The sequence below is a fragment of the Augochlora pura genome, chromosome 11 (genome assembly GCF_028453695.1).
Source record: "Augochlora pura isolate Apur16 chromosome 11, APUR_v2.2.1, whole genome shotgun sequence".
Taxonomy (NCBI): domain Eukaryota; kingdom Metazoa; phylum Arthropoda; class Insecta; order Hymenoptera; family Halictidae; genus Augochlora; species Augochlora pura.
In genome coordinates this window covers 2,573,944-2,597,348 of record NC_135782.1, presented here as the reverse complement: position 1 = coordinate 2,597,348, position 23,405 = coordinate 2,573,944, and the positions used below count along the sequence as shown (strand labels likewise).

General features: G+C 42.5%; 5 protein-coding genes across 14 annotated transcripts in view; 1 reads left to right on the top strand and 4 right to left on the bottom strand.

Annotated features, from left to right (window-relative positions):
• The window catches only part of LOC144477022 (popeye domain-containing protein 1), a 62,729-nt gene extending 62,124 nt beyond the window's left edge, over positions 1 to 605 (bottom strand). The window contains exon 1 of the mRNA XM_078194424.1: positions 428 to 605. The gene's annotated coding sequence lies outside the window, so the exon portion shown is untranslated. The remainder of the gene's footprint in view (positions 1 to 427) is intronic.
• Positions 606 to 2,633: 2,028 nt separating this feature from the next.
• On the bottom strand, positions 2,634 to 10,134 carry LOC144477051 (venom acid phosphatase Acph-1). 4 transcript variants are annotated; one of them, XM_078194470.1, is made up of 8 exons: positions 10,048 to 10,134; positions 6,591 to 6,719; positions 5,766 to 5,961; positions 5,051 to 5,226; positions 4,699 to 4,945; positions 4,021 to 4,147; positions 3,537 to 3,739; positions 2,634 to 3,367 (listed from the first exon to the last, which is right to left on the bottom strand). In XM_078194470.1, the coding sequence occupies exons 3-8, from the start codon at positions 5,955 to 5,957 to the stop codon at positions 3,188 to 3,190; spliced, it is 1,125 nt and encodes a 374-aa protein (XP_078050596.1). In that variant the 5' UTR covers positions 5,958 to 5,961; positions 6,591 to 6,719; positions 10,048 to 10,134; the 3' UTR covers positions 2,634 to 3,187. The 4 variants fall into 4 exon arrangements, with proteins under 4 accessions (XP_078050596.1, XP_078050595.1, XP_078050597.1 ...); XM_078194469.1 differs by lacking the exon at positions 10,048 to 10,134 and adding an exon at positions 8,414 to 8,902; XM_078194471.1 differs by lacking the exon at positions 6,591 to 6,719.
• An 864-nt stretch (positions 10,135 to 10,998) lies between these two features.
• Positions 10,999 to 12,632, top strand: LOC144477018 (DNA polymerase beta). Its single transcript, XM_078194416.1, has 6 exons — positions 10,999 to 11,247; positions 11,362 to 11,561; positions 11,632 to 11,792; positions 11,848 to 12,142; positions 12,227 to 12,422; positions 12,503 to 12,632. Exons 1-6 carry the CDS (start codon positions 11,181 to 11,183, stop codon positions 12,595 to 12,597), a joined length of 1,014 nt encoding a protein of 337 aa, XP_078050542.1. The 5' UTR covers positions 10,999 to 11,180; the 3' UTR covers positions 12,598 to 12,632.
• On the bottom strand, positions 12,613 to 16,505 carry LOC144477017 (heparan-alpha-glucosaminide N-acetyltransferase). 5 transcript variants are annotated; one of them, XM_078194411.1, is made up of 13 exons: positions 16,454 to 16,505; positions 15,723 to 15,783; positions 15,323 to 15,574; positions 15,126 to 15,253; positions 14,941 to 15,047; positions 14,747 to 14,862; positions 14,588 to 14,685; positions 14,410 to 14,517; positions 14,079 to 14,340; positions 13,699 to 13,996; positions 13,498 to 13,622; positions 13,205 to 13,388; positions 12,613 to 13,130 (listed from the first exon to the last, which is right to left on the bottom strand). In XM_078194411.1, exons 3-13 carry the CDS (start codon positions 15,458 to 15,460, stop codon positions 12,952 to 12,954), a joined length of 1,743 nt encoding a protein of 580 aa, XP_078050537.1. In that variant the 5' UTR covers positions 15,461 to 15,574; positions 15,723 to 15,783; positions 16,454 to 16,505; the 3' UTR covers positions 12,613 to 12,951. The 5 variants fall into 5 exon arrangements, with proteins under 5 accessions (XP_078050537.1, XP_078050541.1, XP_078050540.1 ...); XM_078194415.1 differs by lacking the exon at positions 15,723 to 15,783 and having other exon boundaries at positions 16,454 to 16,475; XM_078194414.1 differs by lacking the exons at positions 15,723 to 15,783; positions 16,454 to 16,505 and adding an exon at positions 16,211 to 16,432.
• A 573-nt stretch (positions 16,506 to 17,078) lies between these two features.
• LOC144476681 (uncharacterized) overlaps positions 17,079 to 23,405 on the bottom strand; it is a 39,968-nt gene continuing 33,641 nt past the window's right edge. For all 3 annotated transcript variants that reach the window (XR_013495061.1, XR_013495062.1, XR_013495066.1), the window contains one exon: positions 17,079 to 20,113. The gene's annotated coding sequence lies outside the window, so the exon portion shown is untranslated. The remainder of the gene's footprint in view (positions 20,114 to 23,405) is intronic.

Here is a 23,405-nt window from a genome sequence, read left to right as displayed (position 1 = left end):
TGAAACAATAACTTCTCCCTTTCTACCAATCACTGACGTCTCGAGAAGGGTGCTCCAGTTCCTGCGGATCGCCAGCAGCCAGCCGTCGGTCGATCTCCGTTGCCCCGAGAGAGAGAGCCAGTCACGTTGGCTCGCAGAATTCCCGCAAACGTATCTCGGCGAAGATCACTCTCGTGTGCCGTCGCGTGAAAGAGAAGAACCGCAGAAACGCGTGTCCCCGAGTGTTTCGAGAGACAGGCGTATCACGAGTGTCGTTCGCAAGGAAGCCTGACACGCTGTCGTCGGAACTGTCGCGTAGGTGGACATGTGTTCAGATCGAGACGGGAAGATAAACAAGAGAAAGGGAAGGGTGCGAAATGAACGTAGGAAGAAGAAGTAGAAGAAGAAGAAGAAGAAGAGAAGAAGAAGCATCGATACGTGAACGTACTCGTTTCTCGCTGGTCACCACTTGTTAGGTAGTAGTAGCGGTCGCGATGCGACACGCATGAATCGGTTTCGATCGTTGGGCCTCGATAGAATGTCTTGTTGAACGCTCCCGGAGGTTCTTGTAGGGGCCGAGGACGGGCAACAAACAACACACGGTTTCGCGCGACGACGACGGCGGCGACGGCAACGACGACGACGAGGACGACGAGGACGAGGACAACGGCAACGCAGTAGGACGAGAATCATGACTCGTCCGTTCCGTCCATACCGTCTTGCCGCGGGACGATCCTCTCAGCGTGACGGCGATCCCGGCGGCGGCTGTTCATCGGTGGCTGGGGAGACGGAGCCGACGCGAACGAGGGAAACGGCAGCATCGTCTCTGGCTGCGGTGGCGATAGCGACGACGGTGGTGGCGATAGCGACGACGGTAGCGGCGGCGGCACCAGAAACGCTGCTCTCGAGGCGTGCGTCGAGCATGAAGCACTGTTTACACGCGAGGAGGGGCGCCATGGTCACTGCCGCCTCTGCTCCTCGATCATCGTCGCCGCGGTGCCTGGACCCGTTGTCGATCGTCCTCCTGGCGGCGCTAACGCGTGCCGCGTCCTCACTTCGACTATCCTCGGTGTCATCGCGACGACGAATCGCGTACGATCGCCCGTTCATTCATCTCCGAGACATTACTCTGCCCGACGATCCGCTTCCCTGCTGCTACGCACACATTCACCCACCACCATCCTACCGCGGTCCGTTTCACGCTCCGTCTCGTCTCGCCTTCTCTGTCTCGCGCCTCGGCACCTCCTCGCCTCTCCGCCACCTCGCTACGGCCTCTCTACCCCTCTCTCTCTCTCTCTCTCTTTCTCTCTTGCCGCGGCCGACAGCTTCCTTCGCCCGCTAACCCCGTGCACCCTACGCTGCTAACCTGCCCGCCCTCTCTTACTAGCCACACTGGTTCACCCTCCGCGACACACCACTCTCTCTCTCTCTCTCTCTCTCTCTCGCTCTCACGCGGTGCCACAACCGACACGAGTGTGCTGCTCCCGAGCTGTGCGACGCGTGCCAAAGCTCTCGTTAGACTACCAGCCGATAGAACTAGCGCCACGCCCTCCACGCAGGTGGCAGCACACACCGTCCTCTCCGCGACTTACCAACCATCCTTCCCAACCCCTTCGACGACCCCCCCCCCCCCCTCTCTCACTCTCTCTTTCTCTCTCTCTCTGCCAACCTCCTCATCTCCGAGCTACCCTGTCCCGATCTCCTCTACCAACCTTCTCTACCAACCTCCTCTACCAACCTACTCTACCAAACCCCTCTACCAACGTCGGCCACCCCCGCGGAGCAGACGTTCGGTCTTTACCCGGTGGCTCTTCCCTTTAGTGGTTTACCCTTGCCCTCTCGTGCCGACGTCCCTCTTTGTCCATCCACCGGCTTCTTTTCGTTCATATTTACTTACATACCCTCGCGCTGCGCTCTTCCTCCTCCTTCTCCTCCACCTCCTCTTCCTTCTCTTCCACCATCCCCGTGTTCTTACCCTTTTCTCAATTTTTCTGTGCTACTTCACCCCGGACTTTTCAACGTTACCCCGTTCCTCGCGATTTCATGCCTCATTTTTTCCCCTCTTTTCACAGCTTTCGGATCTTACTCGCTCTACCCCCTGCACAGCCACCACCCCCGCCCCCCTCAGTCGATTTTTCTATTGCTTCGGGCCCGCTTTGAGCGGCTGTCGATTTTTTTGCTCGCCGGATTACTCGATTTCGCGGCGCCCTTTACATTTTCATGTAAATTGACAAACAAAGATAATTTATCGTATATGTATTAAGTCATTCGCATCGAGATATTTTGCCTTTAATTTTCATATAAATCGGGGTATTTTAGCAATGTAACACTTTTCGCAAAGTGTTGTTCTCGGGGATGATTTCCGTGCGTTCGTTGCTTCTCGTCCGACGAATTGCAACGAAGCTGCGCCGCGACACGTCTCGATGGAACGGTGTGCGGGATGCGGAGCACGTGCACCGTCCACGTTGTCTACTGGGACCGTATATGGTACAGTTGTACCACTTAGCGAAGATTGATGTTTGAATTTTACAAAGCCGTGCTGCTTTTCAAAAAGTCCGACGCTCGAGGCTAGAGTATTCTGCTACGGTATTCATTTTTGGTATTCGCGTTTCGATGAAATATCATTTCGGCCGGCTTCGCATCTATAGTCGCTGTTAGGGTTACATTTATTTATGTATTTATTTTTTTGTATATCTAAACATTAACGAGTCTGTTAAATTAACTAACAATTTATGGATTATGATTTGCTGCCGCGTAAATTATAATTGGTGGCACTACCGCGCAAGCGTGCTACGCAGCCGCCATACCAGCGCGAATAAAAGAACATTTTCGAATAATAAGCCATTTTCACGATAAAATAATTTACCGATTTCGGAATATCAATTGTACGAAGCAATTTTTATATCATCATATAAATATATTAAACATATAATATCACAATATATGTTTATTACTTATTTATATTTTATATTTACTACACATGTATTACACATTTATATTCTACATTTATTACACATCTGTTTTTATACAATAACATTTCGACGTGTATAACACAACATACAACAAGATATAATAAAAATTGTATTTCTAATTATGTAACATTGGAGGTTCGCGCGAACAATTTTTCTCACCTGTCCATGTTCGAAACACGCGCGCGTCAACTCGAACGTATTATTAGACGATTTAATGGAATTCGATACGCGCCGGTTCAATAATTCGTTTGTTGTTTAACGGCTAATCTACTCGATTCCGAGTTTCCGCACAGCTCCGCCTCGTTTTCGGGAATAATCGGCGCCACGAATTTCTTAAACGTTTCCAACGGGCACATGTCGGTGCCGCATCCAGGGATCTTCAGTTCCACGGTCTTACCGTCGGTTCTGTAAAATATCTGCCAACAGGAAAGGGGAACAGTTTTTCTATCGGTACTAATTATTATTTTCATCGATACCACAATAAACTATACTCTGTTATTAGAATAAGGATTGATAAACGTAATAAGATAATATTCGCGAGTAGGCGCTTTCATGTAAATCCAGTTTATTTAAACAGTTTGTTACCTGTACAAAATGTTGATTATTATCTTCGTGCAACTCGAACATTACGGTACTGCTGTACGAAGGAACTTTATAGTCGAAATTGTCCAAGACGACCAGAATGGCGGCGATATTTAATTCATGGCCGGCGTACATGAACGCCTTTCGATTGTCGTTTCCATTCAAATGATCGTCGACGTGTCTCAGCCATTCCTTAATCCACACTCCTATTTAAAAAAAAAAAACAATTGACATATATTTGCTATAATTAAATATTAACACGTTCGTCGCCGCGTCACCCATATCTGGCTGACATTAATTTCTGACCAATTTTCACAATTTATTTTTATTGTCAATATATTCGAGCAAAATGAATTCGACAATTATGAATTTTTGAAAACGATATTTGAATCTAGAATAATAAGGTTCCAATTACATTTCCATTGCATTCTTACCAAGAATTAATCAAAGCTTTCGCTGTGGTTTTAATTGTATTTATTAAACGTACCGCCTAATAATTGTTTCAATTGCGGGGTCCTATTTCGAATAATAATATCGAACACGGCCAGTTCGTCCAGTTCTCCGTTCGGAAAGACCTTTTCCGTCCACTCGGGCAATTCTAAGCCAATATCTCTCTGGAAATATTTCAAGTGCTTAGCATATCTTTATATCGCGCAATAATAGGGCACGAAAACTCGATAGTAATAGGATAAGGCTCAACGTAGCGGGAGCATGCATTGTTACGCGAAAGACATTACGCCGATACTATTCTATCCCATTTCTCTCAAATTGCAAAATAAATAAGATATATATATATCGATAAATTATTACTAATTCGGTATAAATTTTATCGCGTCGATGGGCTCGTTAAAATTTCGTTACCATCGTTCGCGTCGCGAAAAACCACTCGACGGCTATAATTATTTCCGGCCGTTGCGCACGCGATCGATTTGTCCGATCTCCCGGCGAACCGCTAGATTGAATTTCCTACAATAATCCGATGCTAATAGCGAGCGTGTAACTATAAAACGCAGGAGTCTGCGGCGCGTTTCAATTTTAAACGGCCGTGTAAATCGCTACGCGTTTATCGATCACCGTACGAAACGCGGCGTTCGCCGCCTTCCGTCATAAATAATTAACGCGCACGCCGACGCGGCTGTATTATTAATAATCCAGGTTGGCCCACCTGCGCGTACAACAACTGACGCAAGCCGAACGTTTTCTGCTGGGTGATGTTGCCGCCGGTGTGCTCGGACAGGTATTCGTAGATCTGTTTGTGCTCCGCTTCGAACTTTACTATGGCCGGGTCAGACTTCTCCACTTCGGACCTCCATTTCCAGAAATTCGTGCAGTAGAGACCGTTGTAGAGATAATCGGTGGACATTGGCGCCGCCCATACCGGTATCGGCTGCCAATTTAAACGAGGATTCCACCTGTAACGCGACAGAGTCGCTTTGTTTTCATCGATCGACGGTTCCGAATGGCAGTCGGATATAATATATTATACACGCGATTAACGAGAGGTATTGATATTGTACATTTGTTCCTTGGACGGCGGGTACAGGCCGGCTGCGACCAGTTCACCGGTCATCACGATTCTGTCGATCTCGTCCGCCCGGAACCAAATCGTTTCCTTCGTGTAGATTGGGCCGAGGAACTCGTCGTATCTCTTGCGCAGATATTCACCGAGTTGGAACGACGACATCTTGCCGGTCTGGGTGGACAAATCAGTTCTTTTTCACGGATCTCGTTCTTGTTAAATTTAGGCTACGGTTTTTAGATTTTTGTCAGAGCAATTGTTAAACGAATTTTCATTATAAAGTAATAGTAAAATGTAGATGTTCTTCTTATTAAATTATAACATTATTTTGTAAACAGATTTTTATCATAATAGTAATATTATAATAGTTGTGATATTAATTAGACGGATTAATTCCAAAAAAGTAGTAATATGTAAAATTCTCAATTTCTTTTTAATTATCCGGAGACTTCCAAATAATTCTTCGAGGATCAGGAACATGCAAATTAAAAGTTTATGGAAACTTGAGATTACCTTGCCGCGGATTATTAATTAGTAGACTGCGGCGATTATGCGCGCTCTCATTTTTGCAAACTTCAAAGAAAAGGAGAACAAAGAAGAAGTTTGATCTCCTTTAATTTTTAGTAGAATTTTGCTAGTTAACATGTGTATCAATATTACAGTAATATTAGTTATAGTATACTAACTAGTCTGGTGTACTAGAAAAAACATACGTTCGTCAAACCTCCATATCCTTCCGGTTCATAGTTCATGCGAACGTATGGATCCTTGGGATACGTTTTCACACCGTTTGTTGGCATTCTGTTCGCGTGTCTGAACACGGCTTGCAGAAGTTTCAGCTCCGCATGGCAGAATTGCAGGTGAACCAGGCAACCGACGATTGTTAAAATCCAGGCAGTATTCATTTTTCTAAGTAAAAAATACATTTGTTCGATAATAGGTTATGTGTGATATTTTATAAGAGAAATTAAGTTAAAACATATTAATATTAGGAAATACGTATATTACACTATGTATTTTAATTTAGTCTATATTATAGTATATTATATTTTATATTTTACTCTTAAATAATACAGAAAAAGTGATAAGTCACGACCAAAATCATATTAATACATCATATTTATTTAATAAAAGATTAAAATACGATTACTGTATCAAGTCATTATATTACCAGTACACAACAAGTATATTAATACTGCAAGGTTTACGAACCTACTCGTTCGACACTGACAATTCTACGTGACCGCACCCCTAACCTCTTCGCAAAATAAGAAGCAAAACACGAAAAAGGACGTTCTTCCCTAGATTGAAAGTCGTGACATCCATATGCGATGGTTGTTTAGTATAACGTGTCGTAAAAATCGAACGGAGCCGGCTATCGGTACAGAGTCCGTTCAAGGTGACACGCGTGCAGGGCGTACGGAAAATTGATGGGCCGCTGGTTACGGAAGATGAATTGCACCCGCGGGTGTCGCGAATATATTTCTCAAAAAAGATATCAAACCAGACGGTTTTCCGAAACCAGCGGAACAACTTACTATCGAATTGTTGAGCAACTTGCGACGTCCACCGGTGACGTGTCGTGGTTTAAAGAGAGCCGTAAAGAGCCTGGCAAACAGTCGTGCTTGGTGACGCGAGTAGTTTGATGGCACGGAGTAGCAAGCACCCTGTAAAATACCCCATAACGTGCGCGTGTGTACAAAAGCGGCATTTGAGGAGATGAGAAACGGCGCGTGTGATGCGTCGACGGAAGTCGTCGATGGAACGGGTTGCTTTTTTACTCTGATTGTACGAATTCGAAGTATTTAATGTAGTGTTTAACATAGTATTTAATAAAGTATTTGACAGAGTATTTAACGGAGTATTTTAAAGAAAGAAATACATAAATATATTTGCTAATTAAAAATGACTTGGCAGCCACCCTCCATTATCCACAACAACCAATTCAATTCGCAACTGATTAATCCCCCCCGTCTCTCTCCTCGAAACGGTAGGCTTGAAGCCAGATTTAAGACGCCGGGTAATTCATACATTGAATTCCGGTGCACGGTACACGACAATGAGCGGTTCGAACAATAGGGACTCTCGGTGCACGACATCGCGAGGAGTGGCTGCCGGTTTCTATGTAATTCGCGATAATTATCTGACAGTGGCAGGCACAATATCCATTATAAAACGTCGTGGCACACAGTGTTCGTAGCCGTGGATTTATGCGACAAAGCTCTCGTCGTGCTCTTTGAAATCGTAAATACCGCCGCGAAACGGCGAGGCAAAAATCAAAAGTCAAAGAAACGAATTACTCAGTAAAATCGATTGCTGTTGATACGTCGATTTGTATTATCGGCGAAAAATTCGGGATAAGTTTGGCGAGCAGAGAATTCGCGGATTAGACAGCTTTATCAGGCTATGAACGGGCTAACAGCCGCGGTCCGTTCGCCATAAATTTCGTTCAACGGTAATACGGAATAAATTTATTGGGTCACGGATGTTTTGAGAGATTTAGTAATTTCAGATTTATGCCGCGGCGCTCGCATTCGAAACAGCAACTGCAGGGAACCGCCGAGGAAATGCATATTGCAATCGAGTGGACGGCGATATTGCCTCGTTTAACGCGGCAAGGCTTCTCGTTACAATTGCGAGAATATTGTTTAATACAAATAATCTTTTGCGACAAATTTCAAAGAATTTCTAGAACTGCATAATAATGATTGAGCATTTATTCTATAATTATAGAGCGCTTATTGCGTATTTATTGAGCGTTTACTGCATAATTTCTGAGCATTTAATGCGTAATTATTCAGCGTTTATTTTGTAATTATTGTACGTTTATTGCGTAATTATTGTGCGTTTATTGCTTAATTGTTATGCGTTTATTGCGTAATTATTGTGCGTTTATTGCGCAATTATTGAGCATCTACTCCACAATGAAATTAAATGCGCAACGGTGTCGCGAAATGCGTTTCTTTCGAAATATTTATTTTGAACGAGCTCACAAAAATATGTTAGGTATTTAGCGCGCCGGTTGACTCGAGCCGGTGAAATTGAATTTTTTTCAGCGGCGATATGTCATTTTCTTTGCCCTCGCATTCCGACACGCAATCGCGTCGTTTCGGCAACTCGGTTGTCAAACATCAGCAGCGAGAGAACCCGCACAATGCTGACCGGATGAATATTCAAGGAAAAATGAAAATCGAACGGTTACGTTCCAGCCGCGTTGGCGAAACTATTGACGAAGCGCAGGGCGATACGCGTTTCTTCGTTCGAGGGAAAGGCGCGTGTTAACAGATGACACGTTAACGATAAACCGCGAAAGAATGGCACCGCGTGACTATCGCGTCGCGAGAACAAATAAAATTCATACCGCTTCTTGATGGGCTCGTTCGATCGTTCTTCTCAGGGAATCGCGCGCGGCTTGGAAACTCCTTTATTCCCGAGTTACCTCCGCAGACAACGATCTAACCTCTTTACCAACGACCGAAGCTATCGCGAGGGTAACAATCAATTCGATGCACGCCGACCGACGACGCTTGCCCACGATCATTCCTCCGTTTGAATTCTTGCGTGTAACTGCGACCGCGCGTTTTCACTGACAATTTTTACGTTTCTCGAATTTTGGTTATTTTGACGGAACTTAATCGACGCGGATTATTGCTCTGTCACTTTTGGACTTTGTTATCAACTATATATGCGTGTCGGACAATACACACGAGTTCTTTGTGTTCAGGTGCGTTTTTCGCGTAATCGAATTCGGAGCTCTACAAATTCATTTTAATACATATTACTCTAATTATTATATTTATAGTTATATTGTTAATTTTTATATGATATTTATATATAGATATTTAATTAATCTCTGATTTATAAGATTTAGTTGATCCAGATTAAAGTCAGAATTTAATATGGAATTTGTAGTTATTAACTTTACAGTTATGCTAGTAGCCAATATTTTACATACATTTACATTATGCTAATGACGCGAACATTTCGAGAAAAAACAAACAACGCAATTCATGAAATTATTATTCACAGATAATAAAATCTGCGTTGTCGAGATTATGATAATTTCACTGATTTGGATTTCAAGTAAATTTAAGTAAATTTAAGTAACAAAACTATTCACTCGTTGCATTTCTGCACTTTACTATTTTAATACATTGTTATTTCAACAAATGGAATAAAATTGAAACAATTTATTTAACACTGATTTCACGCTGATTTTTAGCAATTTTTATCGCGATATAAACGCAATAATAAAATTATGTTTAGAATCTGAATAATCGTAAGTTTAAAAATTTAGAGTAATTTTTGCAGCGAATTTTGCAAATCTTATAAAGCTAAATAATTAAATAAAAAAACTGTAACACCGAGATTTTGATTTAAGAAGCTTGTTTAACTTTCCTGTATTCGCGGATGACACTTGGTTCACTGAATCCACTAGAAATCGTCTGAAATAATAAGCTCCGAAACGAGGAGAATGAATCATGCCACTCGTCTACTCACTGACGCGGCGATCAATGAATTCACTAATTGGTAACATAATGCACAGCCACGCTCGTGCAAGGCACTTTACATTAATCAGTTATTCAGTTGAACTTAAACGCGGCGCAAGCCGGTGTCACGTGTTGTGTCGGCCACGGCAATTTGTCACGGACATTCAAAGAAAAGTATAAATCAGTCGTGCCATGTTATCTTTATCAATGTTTTTTCATGACGTCGTGGCTCTAATCCATTCGACCGTTTATAAAGAAAAATATATTGTTAACGCGTGTAGAAACAATGTACTCCATTGTGTACGTATGCGCGTTGTTCAAATTAATAAGAGGAATCTAATTGTTTCAGTCGCTTTCTCTTTTAACAATTTTCTTCCTGACAATGTTTAATAAAACTTTATTAAGAGTTTTCTTGCGATTTATTTTGCAGAGTTTACAATATAGATTATTGTAACTCCAACCTAGATTATTGTAATTACTATAATTTAAGGTAATGAAGACTTACCTTTTATGTCCACCGCAGAAATCGTTCTGCGATCGAGACGGGAAGAGCTCGTACTTGCTCGCGGAACAAACAACGGCCGTGTTGTTCTTCCACGATCATTTTACGTTCGCATTTATAGCTGGCCACCACGTACATATTATCATTTGGGAAAGACTTCGCGAACTTTGCTGTTTCGTGACAATGATAAGTGTCAAAAAGACAATGTTTTTGGCTGAAAATAATTTCTCGTAGTTATATAATCAACTGGTTGTTCGAACACGTGTTCGTTTTTGAAGAGATAATATCCCTTTTTCAAAAGCCTTAACAATTTCGACACGTGTTATTGATTAAAAAAATTGTATTGACTCTAAATTATTTTTTAATTAACGTTAAATTGTTCTTTATCATAATTAAGGTCTTTGGCGACGAGGCTAGGGTACATTGAGACCCAGAGTATTAATAATAATTAATATTAATCTACGTTTCCTTCAAACTTATAGAAAAACTGGAATATATGTTAAAAAAATATATAGTTCAAAAATATGTGAACTAAGTATACAAATGCCTAAACAATAGTGCTTTATTTAGAAGAAAAATATAATTAACAACAATTGTGGGGACCTGGCTAAGCTGTCCTTAGAGAAAAGAAGTGCGGCAGTTCAATCGACCCGTGTCCATTAGGTCGATACGCGTTTGTCCTCTGATCGAAACGGCGAAACAATGAAACAGCGACACGAATACAAACCGGAGTGTTTTCTTTGTACATATTTGGGCGGCCGAGTAAGCGGCTTGTAATTCGTACATCTTCTACTCAATAAACGGACATTCTTTATTCTAAATCTAATTGCATTGCCTACGCAATTAAAGGAAACCCGCGACATTCATTATCAAACGAAAGAAGAACGTATTTTCCATCTGGCGCCCCCGCTGTTATATTGCCAACTTCTTGCCGTTCTCACATGCTAAATCGATATTCAAAGCAATGTGAATGATTGTTAATGTAAAGGTTAAGAACCAATTTATTATGGCTGAAATAAATTCATTAAAATTATTTGTAAATAATTAAGTCATAAAAATCAATAGTCTGTGTTGAGAATTACAAAAGTATTCCACGACTGTGTCACGTGTGGCTTGTATGGTATACAAGATATACGATGGGGAAGCGAAAAATTACTGGCGATGAAGGAAATCGAAATGCAGGCATATGCGATTTTTTAATGGGTAAATCGTAGTTACATGATTTATTATCGTCACCATAGATTTTATTTATCCTAACCGTCACATGTGACAGATATATTTTTTCATTTTTGCATCGACTTGTTAATGAAATTGCAGAATTAGCAGATTATGAACGGAATGTCAACAGAAACACTTTCAAATATAATGCCTATCGCAAAGCGTCTGCCACTTTAGCTGATTTACCGGAAAGAGTGGCAAGTGGAGATGCAGCAATGAAATTGCCAGGAATCGGTAAAAAGATTGCTAAGAAAATAGACGAGTTTCTAGCTACAGGAAAGTTACGGAAATTAGAAGATGTATGTATGTTAATTCATTTGTTAAATAACTTATTGTCACACGAATTCCTACGTCTTCGTATTTCATTAGATTAGGAAAGATGAAAACAATGCTGCGATTAATTTGCTGACAAGAGTGTCTGGTATTGGGCCTGCAAAAGCAAAGGAATTGATAGAAGATGGTATAAAGACCTTAGATAATTTGAAGAAGCATCAAGATAAACTGAATCACCATCAAAAAATTGGTTTGATGTAAGTTAATAGAAAATAAGGAAACTATTGTGTGTAAAGTGACTTCTTTTTCCAGGTATTTTGAAGACTTTGAAAAAAGAATTCCTAGAGAAGAGATACGCCAAAGTGAAGCGATTATAAAAGATGCTATCAAGAAGTTGAACAATGATTATATTGTAACAATTTGTGGCAGTTACAGGCGTGGTAAACAGGAAAGTGGTGATATTGATGTTTTGTTAACACATCCAACATATACATTCAAGGAGAAAGATTCAAAGAAAAAAGTCTCACTCCTAAAAGATGTTGTTGAATGTCTTGAGAAGAAAACATTTATTATCGATACAATATCACTTGGAGAAACAAAGTTTATGGTGTGTTAATCACTTGTGGAATATATATCTTTTTGTACAAATATCGCATTGTTTTCAAGTTATAATAAGTGAATTTTCTTGCAGGGTGTTTGTCAAATTCCAAACAGTTCTAACAAATATTGCAGGAGACTTGACATCAGGCTGGCACCTTATGATCAGTATTATTGCGCTATTCTTTATTTCACTGGTAGTGATCTCTTTAATAAAAATATGAGAAGTCATGCTTTGGAGAAAAAATATACTTTAAACGAATATACATTGAGACGTCTCACTTCTGAAGGTAAAGAAAAGGAACAAAATTGCATCATGATTAGTCTAGCTTCTAATAAATCTGGATTCAGTGAATAACATTTGTCATAGGATTACCGGCAGAACCAGAAAAGATAACATCAGAAGAAGACGTCTTTCGTATTTTGGGATTGCCGTACAAAGACCCAAAGGATCGAGATGCGTAAATGAAACAATCCCTAAGTCATTCAGAGTCTATTTTCTATGCTATTCAGTTTATCCATTGTCTAGTCTTTTGTTATAGAATTCTACTATTTGATGAAGACATTCGTTACCTTTATTTATAAAAATAAAATACATCATTTCAAAAAATTATTTATAATAAAGTCAGTTTTTAATTTATTTTAGATAACTAATGTTGACAGTTGTATGACGCACTAGTTTTGTTCTTCTTGCACACTGCTTTGTGCTTCTGATTATAGAACTAGGTAGTTGATTTTTACTCAAATGTTAATTTTATGTAAAAGTAAGAAAAGTATAGTTTCCATCACGATACTATCATACCGATGAGAATATACTGTTTATACAGTTATAATAATATCTTTCCGATATAATAAGTAGGCGATTACTGTCCATAACATCGTTGTCCATAAATTCATAGCTAACATGGTCCCGTGTGTGCGATGGGAGATGTGCCACGACCACGGGAATAAACTTTTCGTTAATATATGACCAACGTAAAGGAAAATGGGATTCGATCCTGCAACAAATATGTTTTATAGTCTTCCTTAGTCTGTTCATTCATTTTTAGGGTGCATAATTTCAAATATTTACCAGCATAAATAAATGGAAATCCGGACCACAATTGTCTATAATCGATAAGAAAATATAAAAATGCGAACAATAAGAAAGCTAAACTGGAAGTAAACAAAACGAAGGACAAGCTCATCATTTTTTTGCTGATTGGAATGACTCCTTCCTGACTCCCAAAATTACATAAAATTCCAGCGATGATACCCTAAGAAGTATTCGATTATATTACAATCACTGAAATTTATGCGCAACTGTTACTTCAAAATCTAATTTTTGAGTTAACTTGATAGTCTAGACTCTAGAGACTTGCTTACCGTGACCACTGCCCAGATCAACCACCTAACAATTCTATAGTTATGCTGATAAAATAGTAACAGAATCTTGCCAGCGTGCACACCCAGATAGACAATCAGTATAGCTGATACAGTATTCATTAGTCCTGTAATTGATATATGAAAATTATTAACATTCAAGTAATTGCCTTTTAAATTTAAAGCGTGATTTTTTCAATATACCTTCAGGATCATATGGTAAAATGGTACCATAGACAGCATCTGATGTCTTATTATACATGTGATTTCCAAAAATTAGTCTGTCTATATAGCCAGCTGCGCCAGCAGTGCAATTCCTGTATTTCCCACGATGATCCAATTCACCACCTGGTCCAAAGTAACCCCTTGGACAGTTCAGGTCATGCAGAAGGAAAGTAATTGAAGTGTGAGCAGCCACAATGCCTGTTAGAATTAGCCACTGGGGCCAATTGTCTAAAATATCATGAAACGACGCGAACCGGCCGAACTGCAGCAAGGTATCCTAATAAGTATTTTATATAGATATCTATTATTCATATATAAAAGTTCTAGGCTTCCAAAATATTAAATAATCGTATGTAAACCTGAAAATGAGGTTTCATGAAGATTAATTCCAACGTAACACACACGAAGTATGTTACAGCCAGTAATTGAAGAACGCCGGGTAGACGGAGATCGTCCAAGGACTTTAAATGACCATTACGTACAGAATTTATCATTAATCCGAAAAGTATTAATATCAGTGAACGTATAAAACAACGCAATATTATTTTTATACGCGAAGTAGTAATACGAAGTTCAGCGCGTTTCGATATCGCTATCGTCAGACCCATAATCCATGCGAACCTGCAAATTTATTGTAGAGTTCATCGCACAGTACCAATCAACAGCAGTAAACAGATGTCTATATCTTACCAAGGAAGTACCAAGTCTGCTACTGAAAGTCCAAACCATGCACTGTGATTAAACCAGACATATTCGCCTCCTCCGTTGTTCACAAATATCATTAATAGTACAGCAATTCTGCAACAAAACATATTTCATTATGAGTGAAAGAAACAGACAAATAGCAAGAAGTTTGTGCAAAAATTACCCCCTAAACGTATCCACAGAATGTATTCTAGTACTGGACCTTGTAGTTCTAATTGTTGGAAGTGTTACAGTTTCTGACTCCTGAAGGTTTTCCAAATCCTGAAGTATAGTTAAATAAGTAACAAGTGAACACGTTTGCAACAATCAGTCAGTTACTTACACCTATATTAAGTGCGTTATTACGTGACAATTTCCCTCTTATCACTCGTATAATGACCTTCGAAATCGACCATGCCAGTGTAGCCAAAATATATATTATAATTGCTGCAATAATTGCTGGAAACATAATTAATCTCGAGTCAATGAATATTCATTATTCTGATCTTCGTTACATTATTGTGCCATATAACTTACGAAGATAATTTTTTGTTGGTTCATGTATGACATAAATGTTGGAACATAATTGTTCAGCTGATATATTCCATCCATAACTACCATGCTCTTCAAAGTTATACGTTTCACTGAAATGACATTATTAATGAATGCGTTGCACAAAGTTGTTGTCAAAGGATTAAGCAGCTGTATAACAAAATACTAACTGACAATACTCCAAGTATTTAGAGTCTGCTCCTTTAACTTGGTAATATATATGCAATGGATGCTTTGTACTTAATATTACACCTTTAGTACTTTGTGGTTCTATTATAGCTTGTAGTTTACCAATGCCCTAGAAACAATTCTTAATGTACGCAAGAAACAAAGAACAAACACTTTTCTAAACAGTAAGTACACTTACCCAATAAGCTTCCCATGCCACTGAATAGAAACGAACCGTAGCATCATATAAATTTATAATGTTGAAGCAAGCTTCGTCTATTTCCAGCGTCCTATTAGTATCAGAGCAACGATACAAATTGTCATCTAACGTGTCCATTTTGTTAAACCTTTGATATAGAAACTTCTTCCTGCTACTTATATCCAAATATCAAGTAATACTTTCAGAGATAATACGTTCATTTGATTCATGTGGCACAGAACTATAACATCTCTGAAATCAAATGTCAGCAAGTGAAATTGTCGCTGGTGGTAAAATGTAGAAATGAAATCGTCAAGAGCACTTTCTCTTTGTTCGTTTTTTATGTCATTAATGTTATTGACAGATGAGCAACGCGACATTATCTATCGATGACATTCACCTGATCACTGGGCACGATGTAAACAACAACACGACGAATCGACTTCAATGTACGTACATATCTAATTGTCAAAAGCAAACGCAAGGAATGGTTATGAAAAGTAATCTCGGCTAGCGTGGGCAGTATGCAGTAGATATGAGTCACTCGGTGAATTGCGTAATTAAAATGCATAGAAGATAAAAAGTTTCTTTTATCAAACATAACATTGTAATCTAATATGTAACGTCACGACTAGTCTTTGGTAATACATAATAAGCAAATACGAGACGAGAAGTAGTAGCGGTACCCCCACTGATTACGATAGTTCTGATTAGTGGTAGTCCAACACCAACCTTAAACTCTCGATGGGAACAAATTCCTACCAATTTAACGATAAACAAACATCAATGGATAACTACGACGATCCTCAGACTATTTGAAATATAAACTCCAATTTTACTATGCAAAAACGAAACGTAGACTTTGTGACGAAGAGACGAGTCACTTACTGATTTACAATTAGGTCTAACCGAAGACTTAAAAGAATTTATATACACAATGTTTAATGAGTTCTAGCGATTTAAAGGCTAGAAGAATATCTTCACGGTACAGAAATGTGACGCAGACTCTCCTGCATACATAATATGTAAAAATAAATTTATAATTAATTATGTAAAAAAGACACAATATGAAGAATCCGACACGAATTTTCCACTTGTGAAAGTTTTAAAATAGCGCCATTTTTTACGAACTTCCTTTCGGTGTCCACTTTCGACAATTGTTATGTTTATGTTTTTTTACGGAGGTTTGTACAGCGCCAGTTGATATCACGGGAAAATGCTGAAACTATTTGTCGAATTAAATAAAGTTTTTATTTAATCTTACTTTGAAATTCCCGCTATTTCTGACAACTGGCGCCTCTTGTGGCGACATTTGGAAGCTCTTTTCGGCCTCCGGTCAGCGCCAATTAGTGCCGTGGCAAAACGCTCAAACTACTAGCCAAAACAAAGCTTCCAGAAGTCGCCGACGAGTGGCGCCACAGCTTGGCTAGTAGTTTGAGCGTTTTGCCACGGCACTAATTGGCGCTGAACGGAGGCCGAAAAGAGCTTCCAAATGTCGCCACAAGAGGCGCCAGTTGTCAGAAACAGCGGCAATTTCAAAGTAAGATTAAATAAAAACTTTATTTAATTAAACAATTAATCAATTCTGGACCAACATCTTGTCGTGAGAGGCACCACAAGTTGACAACTGGCGGTAAATATTAATTGTTTTAAAGGAAAAATATATAATAATGGAACGAAACTGAAATATTTATAAGGACGTTGTTAGAGATCTCTTTGGGAATGAGGAAATCAAGAGCTCAACTTCGTGAAGGTGTTTAGTTTATAAGAATTATTATATTATTAATCGTTAACATAATATGCAAAACAAGGTGATAAAAAGTTACAATTTTCTTACGATGAAATTATTACATTTAACGTTTCTTACAATTACCAAAACTGTCTTGCTCCTTACGAAACTCGAAATAAATATGTACATAATTAAGTGAACGCGTAACACATTACATAACAATACGTCTTAATGTAACAAGTATAACAATATACAAAGCCACTTATAATCTTTGCGACTGGTTAAAAGTATCGTATTAATGTCTTTGATGATTATTACACTGAGAGACAGAGACAGATAGGACTACGATACGGTAGGAACGTGGGCCAACTTCTTTTCGCAGAGTTTCCGTGGTGCCGAGAAAGTTCGATAAACATGTTCGAGGGTCCATTCGAATGCAGAGAACACAGCTCCTGGCAAATAATATTCTCGGAGATCGATTCTGACCGCGGTAAACAAGGTTGGAAGTGTTTCGAGCGGCGGAATTATTTAACGCGAGGAATATATTTCTAGTTTTTTTTTCCCGAATCGAAGTTGGTTTCCCTTCGACCGATTTTCTCTCGGTGCCGTTTCATCTTGATCTACAATTTCATTCTCCTCTTTCGTTTCCCCGCTTCTTCCTCAAGCTTTTCCTCTCTTCTCCGTTCTTTTTTTTTTCTTCTATCGTTCGATCTCGCTGCAACATTTTCCCGACGCGCGGAACTCTCCGGAGCACTCGTTCCTGCTCGATCTCCCATCTGTATTTAATTGGCTCTCCGCTCGGGACCGCTGTCTGTGCTTCGAAATGAAAAACGCTCGTTAACTTTAAACAAGCGGTACCGGCGTGCCACCAATTACTGGCTAGGTCTATGAGAAAAAAAAAGAAATGCACGAAATCTCTGTTTGCGTGGAAAAATCAGGGTCGAACCCCATTCGCCACAATCTCTCTCTCTCTCTCTCTCTCTCTCTCTCTCTCTCTCTCACTCTCTCTATCTATTTTTCACTACATATAAATATAACGTTTCGCAAATCTGTCTCTCGGTGTTAAGTTGGCTTGAAAGATTGCCGGAACAACTATTCCCGTGATAGATGACACCGAGACGACCTTCGTTGCCGATCCGATTCAAATTGGTCGTCTCGTGGCCGATGAAAATTGCTCCGCCGCAGACGTATCGTAATTGACGCGATTCCAGTGAGATTAGACTGACATTTGCCAGTCGGTCGATTCCAGCACGCAACAAATTGGTCGTGGTAGGAACATTGCTTTGAATCGAAGAGCATCAATCCGACCTTACTGTCCTACCTGTAATCTAGAGCGCACAACTTGCTCGTAAAAATACGGCAGTGGCCGAGAAAGAAAAAGGAGAGAGAGGAAGGCGCAGCTTGCGTCTGGCGCGGGCGTTACAATAAATACGGTCTACCGAGCGCGGATAATTCGCGGAAAATATTTGGCGCGCGTGCAAAACGAGGAGGAGCGAGTAACAAGCAACAAGTAACGAGCGTTGTTCGCTCGTCGACAAGTTCGCGGACAGTCGCGAGCGTGGAACAGCTTGTCGTTAGACGGCCGATGCTCCAGAAAACCCAGTTTTCATATTCCTCGATCGGAAGACCTCCCACTTTTTCCCCGAGCCTCGTCCGCGTAGAATCGAGCGCAAGAAGATTCGATATCCGAACCGAGCACTCGCTTGTCCCATTAAATCGAGCCCTCGGAGTTCGCAAAGCCGGAGTTGACAAACGCGTATCCCCGCGGGCTTATTCTCGGAGCAAGCGAACAGCGAGCGGCTAATAAAGCGCGTCAGAAGATATCAACGCGTCCGATCTATTATGCATTAGTCATCTCGGCCGTTACGTTTCGCGCGTCTCTGGAACGTGCTGGCTGTCGTTGCCACGCCGCTTCTTTCATTTTCCTCGTAAAGCGACGTTGTAAACACATCCATCGAGCAATCTGATTTTTGTTCAGGCCTCTTCTTCTCGCACCCACACCTGGTTCGCCGTAAGCGACATAGCTGCCGCGACAAACACCGTGAAACCGATGGATACGATAGACACGAGTAGATTCGGATCGATTCACGGGGTTCAAGCCTCGGTGTCTTGACCTCTATCAACGGTACCCGCTTCAGCAACACGTTCTAGCTATCTCGAATAGGACGCGTCTCTTCACCAGCCACAAACAGACTCACGATCAGACAACTCCAAACAACTTGGAACAGACGCGACCGCAAAGAGACCCCGATAAACCGACTCTGTATCAAAATTCTATGGGAGCCTAACTCGGGCCTAGATAAACACACCTCGACACCTCGATAAGGCTGTAGGAAGGTGCTGGTTGCCCGGAGCAGATATCCTTTCATCGACGAACCATCATGGGGATCGCTGGCAGACGATGCAATCGGTCCTTTGACGATCGCGAGCCGATCGCGCGAGCCGGCTGATTAGCACAGTCACCAGTATATGCCATAGGACGCGGAGTTTCTCGACGTGGATAAGCCGGAGGACGATGACCGGGATCATGGTTGGAGCCGGTGGAGCACTTTCGGCGTCGACAGGTATGTATTTGGTAGCCGCGAGAACAGGCGGTTCGGGGTTGTTGGCTGCGAGGGACGGGACGGGGGATGGGGGGGGGGGGGGGCGCACGAGGGGATGTGTTTCTGGTCGTGGAGCGTACCCAAGAGCGAGGAGCTTGCGCGAACAGATCAATACTGCCCCCGCGCGTGAATATCGCCCCCTCTCTGTTTTCCCCACGCGGCTCGTGGTTCCTGGTTCGTGGTTCCTGCCTCCTGGCTCCTTGGATCCTAGCTCCTGGCACCTTTCTTCCAAGGCCGTGGTCACGCGACCGTGATTCCGCTCGCAATCGAGACGAGCATCTTAGCCAATTACACCTAGCATTTGTTGCAACCGCTGAAACTCTTGTCTCTTCGCGATCAAACTCCGATCGATGCCTGTCGGTGCTGCCTGCGATCCATCGTTCGGCAATGATCTACGACCTGCGACGTATATCCCCTCGGCAACCAAGATGATCAACAGATCTTCGAAATTCTGCGTCGCTGCAAAAGAAGAAATGGATTTTAATGCAACTGATATTCCGCAGAACGTAAGAACGGTATAAAAAGAACTGTGAGATTAGTCTAGAAGACGGTATTAGTGTAAAACGATACGGACAACGAAACTCGGCGAAGAAGATCTCTCTTTAGTCTCGCGAGGCCGCGAGACCGACTCGGCAGTTATTTGTTTCGAAAACGGGAAACATTTTGCGAACGCTGCCTCTTCGCCGACTCGAACTAGGGCATAGGAGAGTGAATAAACCAAGACGTGAAATTCTTGAACACCTCTACCAGTCTTCTCTCCATCCGTCTCCCTCGTCTTCCTCAATCATTCAGACCATTAACCGAGAAAACTTTTGCTGCGAAAGCAATGCCTGCGGATGCCATAGTAGTAGACTTTGGCAGTTTCAGAACTTCGGAATGCTGTTCGGAGCAACGAAATCCCTTGTAAAAGCGCTACGTTCGACTATTAGCTTATGGATAGCGACGATCGAGTCGTCTTTGACCCAGGAATTCGAAGGCATCGCAAACAATTCGATGCAAGTGCTTCGCGAGCAGTCGACTCTCTGCCAACATCGACTCACTGCCAAAGGTTAGTTGAGCAAAGGGTTGCTAAAAGGATATCGGACGTTGTCAGTGTCCGAAAGTTTCTTTCAGCAATTTCTGAACCTTATTTCCAGGATAATTTGTCTACCCGGTATCAGAGGTCTGCGACCGCGGCCCGAGATCCTCGTTCTCCATCTTCCTTCTTGCTTTTTCCTCCTCCGTTTTTCTTGCTTTCTTCCGGGTCCTCGCTTCTTTCTCGATCCCTCTAATCTCGTTGGCGAGACTCGACTTCCTTCGTCTCCTCCTTTGGTCGTCCAGCCGGCCGACCGTCGCTAACGCGTCGCTTAATTCCCTCTCCTCGCTTTCTCGCCCTCGGGACCCTCTCCTCGCCCTTCCGCACGTCGCCCTCCGTCGCCCTTTCCTCGCTCTTTTCCCCTCGCCGCTCGTTCGCCGGCACCGCCGCTTTTCCCAGCTCGAGCGTGTATTTCCGCGTGCCCGCCTCTTCCGGCCGCTTCGCGGCAAGGTACACACATCCCCGACTTCCGGCAAGACGCTTCTTTTCCGCGAATTGTCCTCTCCCACCGCCGCCTAACCGGGTCGGCTTCCATCTTCGAAGGTCTATAGACAGTCCCCTTTTTCCCTTCCGCCGTCCGATAGACCGTCACCGGCTCGATCCGGGTCTAATTAAGGTTTGCGAAGGATTACGCGGGGGTTCGCTCGTGTCTTATTTGGCACCGATTTCGAGATCCCATAATGGTCTTTGGTTGGGCACTCTGGTTTCGGGTTTCGCGTCTCGGGTATCGGCGATCCGGGACCAACCGAAGATTTGTTTAACCGATTGCCGGCTCGCGTTCGGTCAGGGCTGCTCGGGTCAGATGGGATTTAATGGCCTATTAGTTCCGGGCGAGGCTGTTTAAGTTCACCTTGGGTTGCTTGGCGGCCGCCAATCTGTAATCCACTACTTTTCAATGGAGTCGGTCCGTTCGGGTTCACCTGTTAGCAGGATCCAGGATGCGAATAGTTTGGCATCGCGTCGACTCAAGAAGGAGTCGCATACTCGCGAGATGGTTCAGAAATCCTTCGTTGTCTGGTTAAATCTAATTGGGTCTGCGAAGGTTTGTCACGTTCTACGAAGTCTAACGAGATTAAACTTCTTATTACTACGGGTATAAGTCTCGCTAGGATTACGGTGTCTCGGCTCCGTCTCTCCGTCTACTACACGATGCGCAAACTTTCCAAAAGTCGTTGCAACCCTACAAATTGTTAAAGTTTCCTAAAGCTACGGACACCCTATGGATCCTGGTGGAACCTTCCCACCCGAAAGTTTTGGCAACACCTCGATAGTCTTAAAAGTCGCAATTGTTTGAACGGGATCCTTAAATGCCGAAAGAGTCTCGAAACCACTCGAAGGAGGTCGAAAGTATCCGAAAACTTTGCGCCGTCCCGGATACCTTGGAACTGTGGGAAGGATCAAAAAGGTCTCAAGAGTCCTGGAACCTTCCACAGACCTGTCTAACCTCGTTTGAATCTCCCAGGACAACCTCGAACAAATCCTTCGGGCTTCGTATCTTCTGGATGAAGATCTGTCCGACCAGTGCTACGCCAATCTACTTTGAACCTATAGAGAACGGTAGTGTCCCTCTCTCTTTCTCTCTGTGTCCGTCTCTCAGTTTCTATTCCCCCGTATTCCAAACTCGCCCGAATTTTCAAATTCTTTATCCATGTCGCATCTTGTTCTCGCAGCTTTCATCTCTCCACACGTTTCAGAACGCGCGTCGATCCCGCATCCTCTCCCTCTTTCTCTTCCCTTTCTCTTTCCTTCTCGATCGCCGTCTCTCTTCAACGCGACGTACTATACGACCCTTCTCTATTTGTATCGCAACCACCCCCGACCTTCCTTTTATCTTTCTCCGCGTTCGCCCCCCTTTCAACGTACCCTCTCTGTGTTCCCCTAGCCCAGTCTCTCTGCTTCTTCCCACGACTCGTCTCTCTCTCTCTCTCTCTCTCTCTCTCTCGCATCCACCCCCGTGCGTTTCTACTTTTATCTCCGGCCGTGTTTCCATCTTGCTTCGTTCGAACCGGCGCGGTGCGGAGAGGCGGCACAAAATCGAAACGACTTCGATATCGGTAATCTGTCGATTACATTGTACAGGGTGATCCGCGAGTACTCCTTCCAGTCGAGCCTTCGCTATTGTTCGCATGCTTTACGGACAGCAATCACCGGTGATCGACGAACCCGTTCGAACCCCACCATCATCTTCATTTACAATCCGATGGCAATTGGATTTTTCTTCTGGAAACCCTTACCCCGGTCGCTGCTATCGCCGAGACCGTAGCTCGATCATTATTTCTTCATCCCCGGTACTCGGTTTTTATCTCTTGGTATTACCATCGAGTTCGAGCGGAGGAAAGACTGTCTTTGGATCGCCAACAAATTGGAAATATTTTTTGGGCGTTCGCGATTCAATTAGAACATTTCGTGGACACGAATTCGTAAAAGGTCGTTTACTTTTTCCTCGGCATAATGCGGGAGCGTCCGCGCGCGACGTCCACGCGCGATATCCATTCAGAATTATTAAAAAACTTTTCATATTTTTCGTTTCTCCGAATTCCCGGCCTCGTGCACGGCAGAACCTGCCCAATTCGTTCTTTTCATCCGCCATTATCCTCGCTCGGTTCCTCTCGCTCGAAACTTTCATCCCACCTCCTCCGCCCCTCCCTCAGCCCCGCAGACTTTCCACTATCGTTT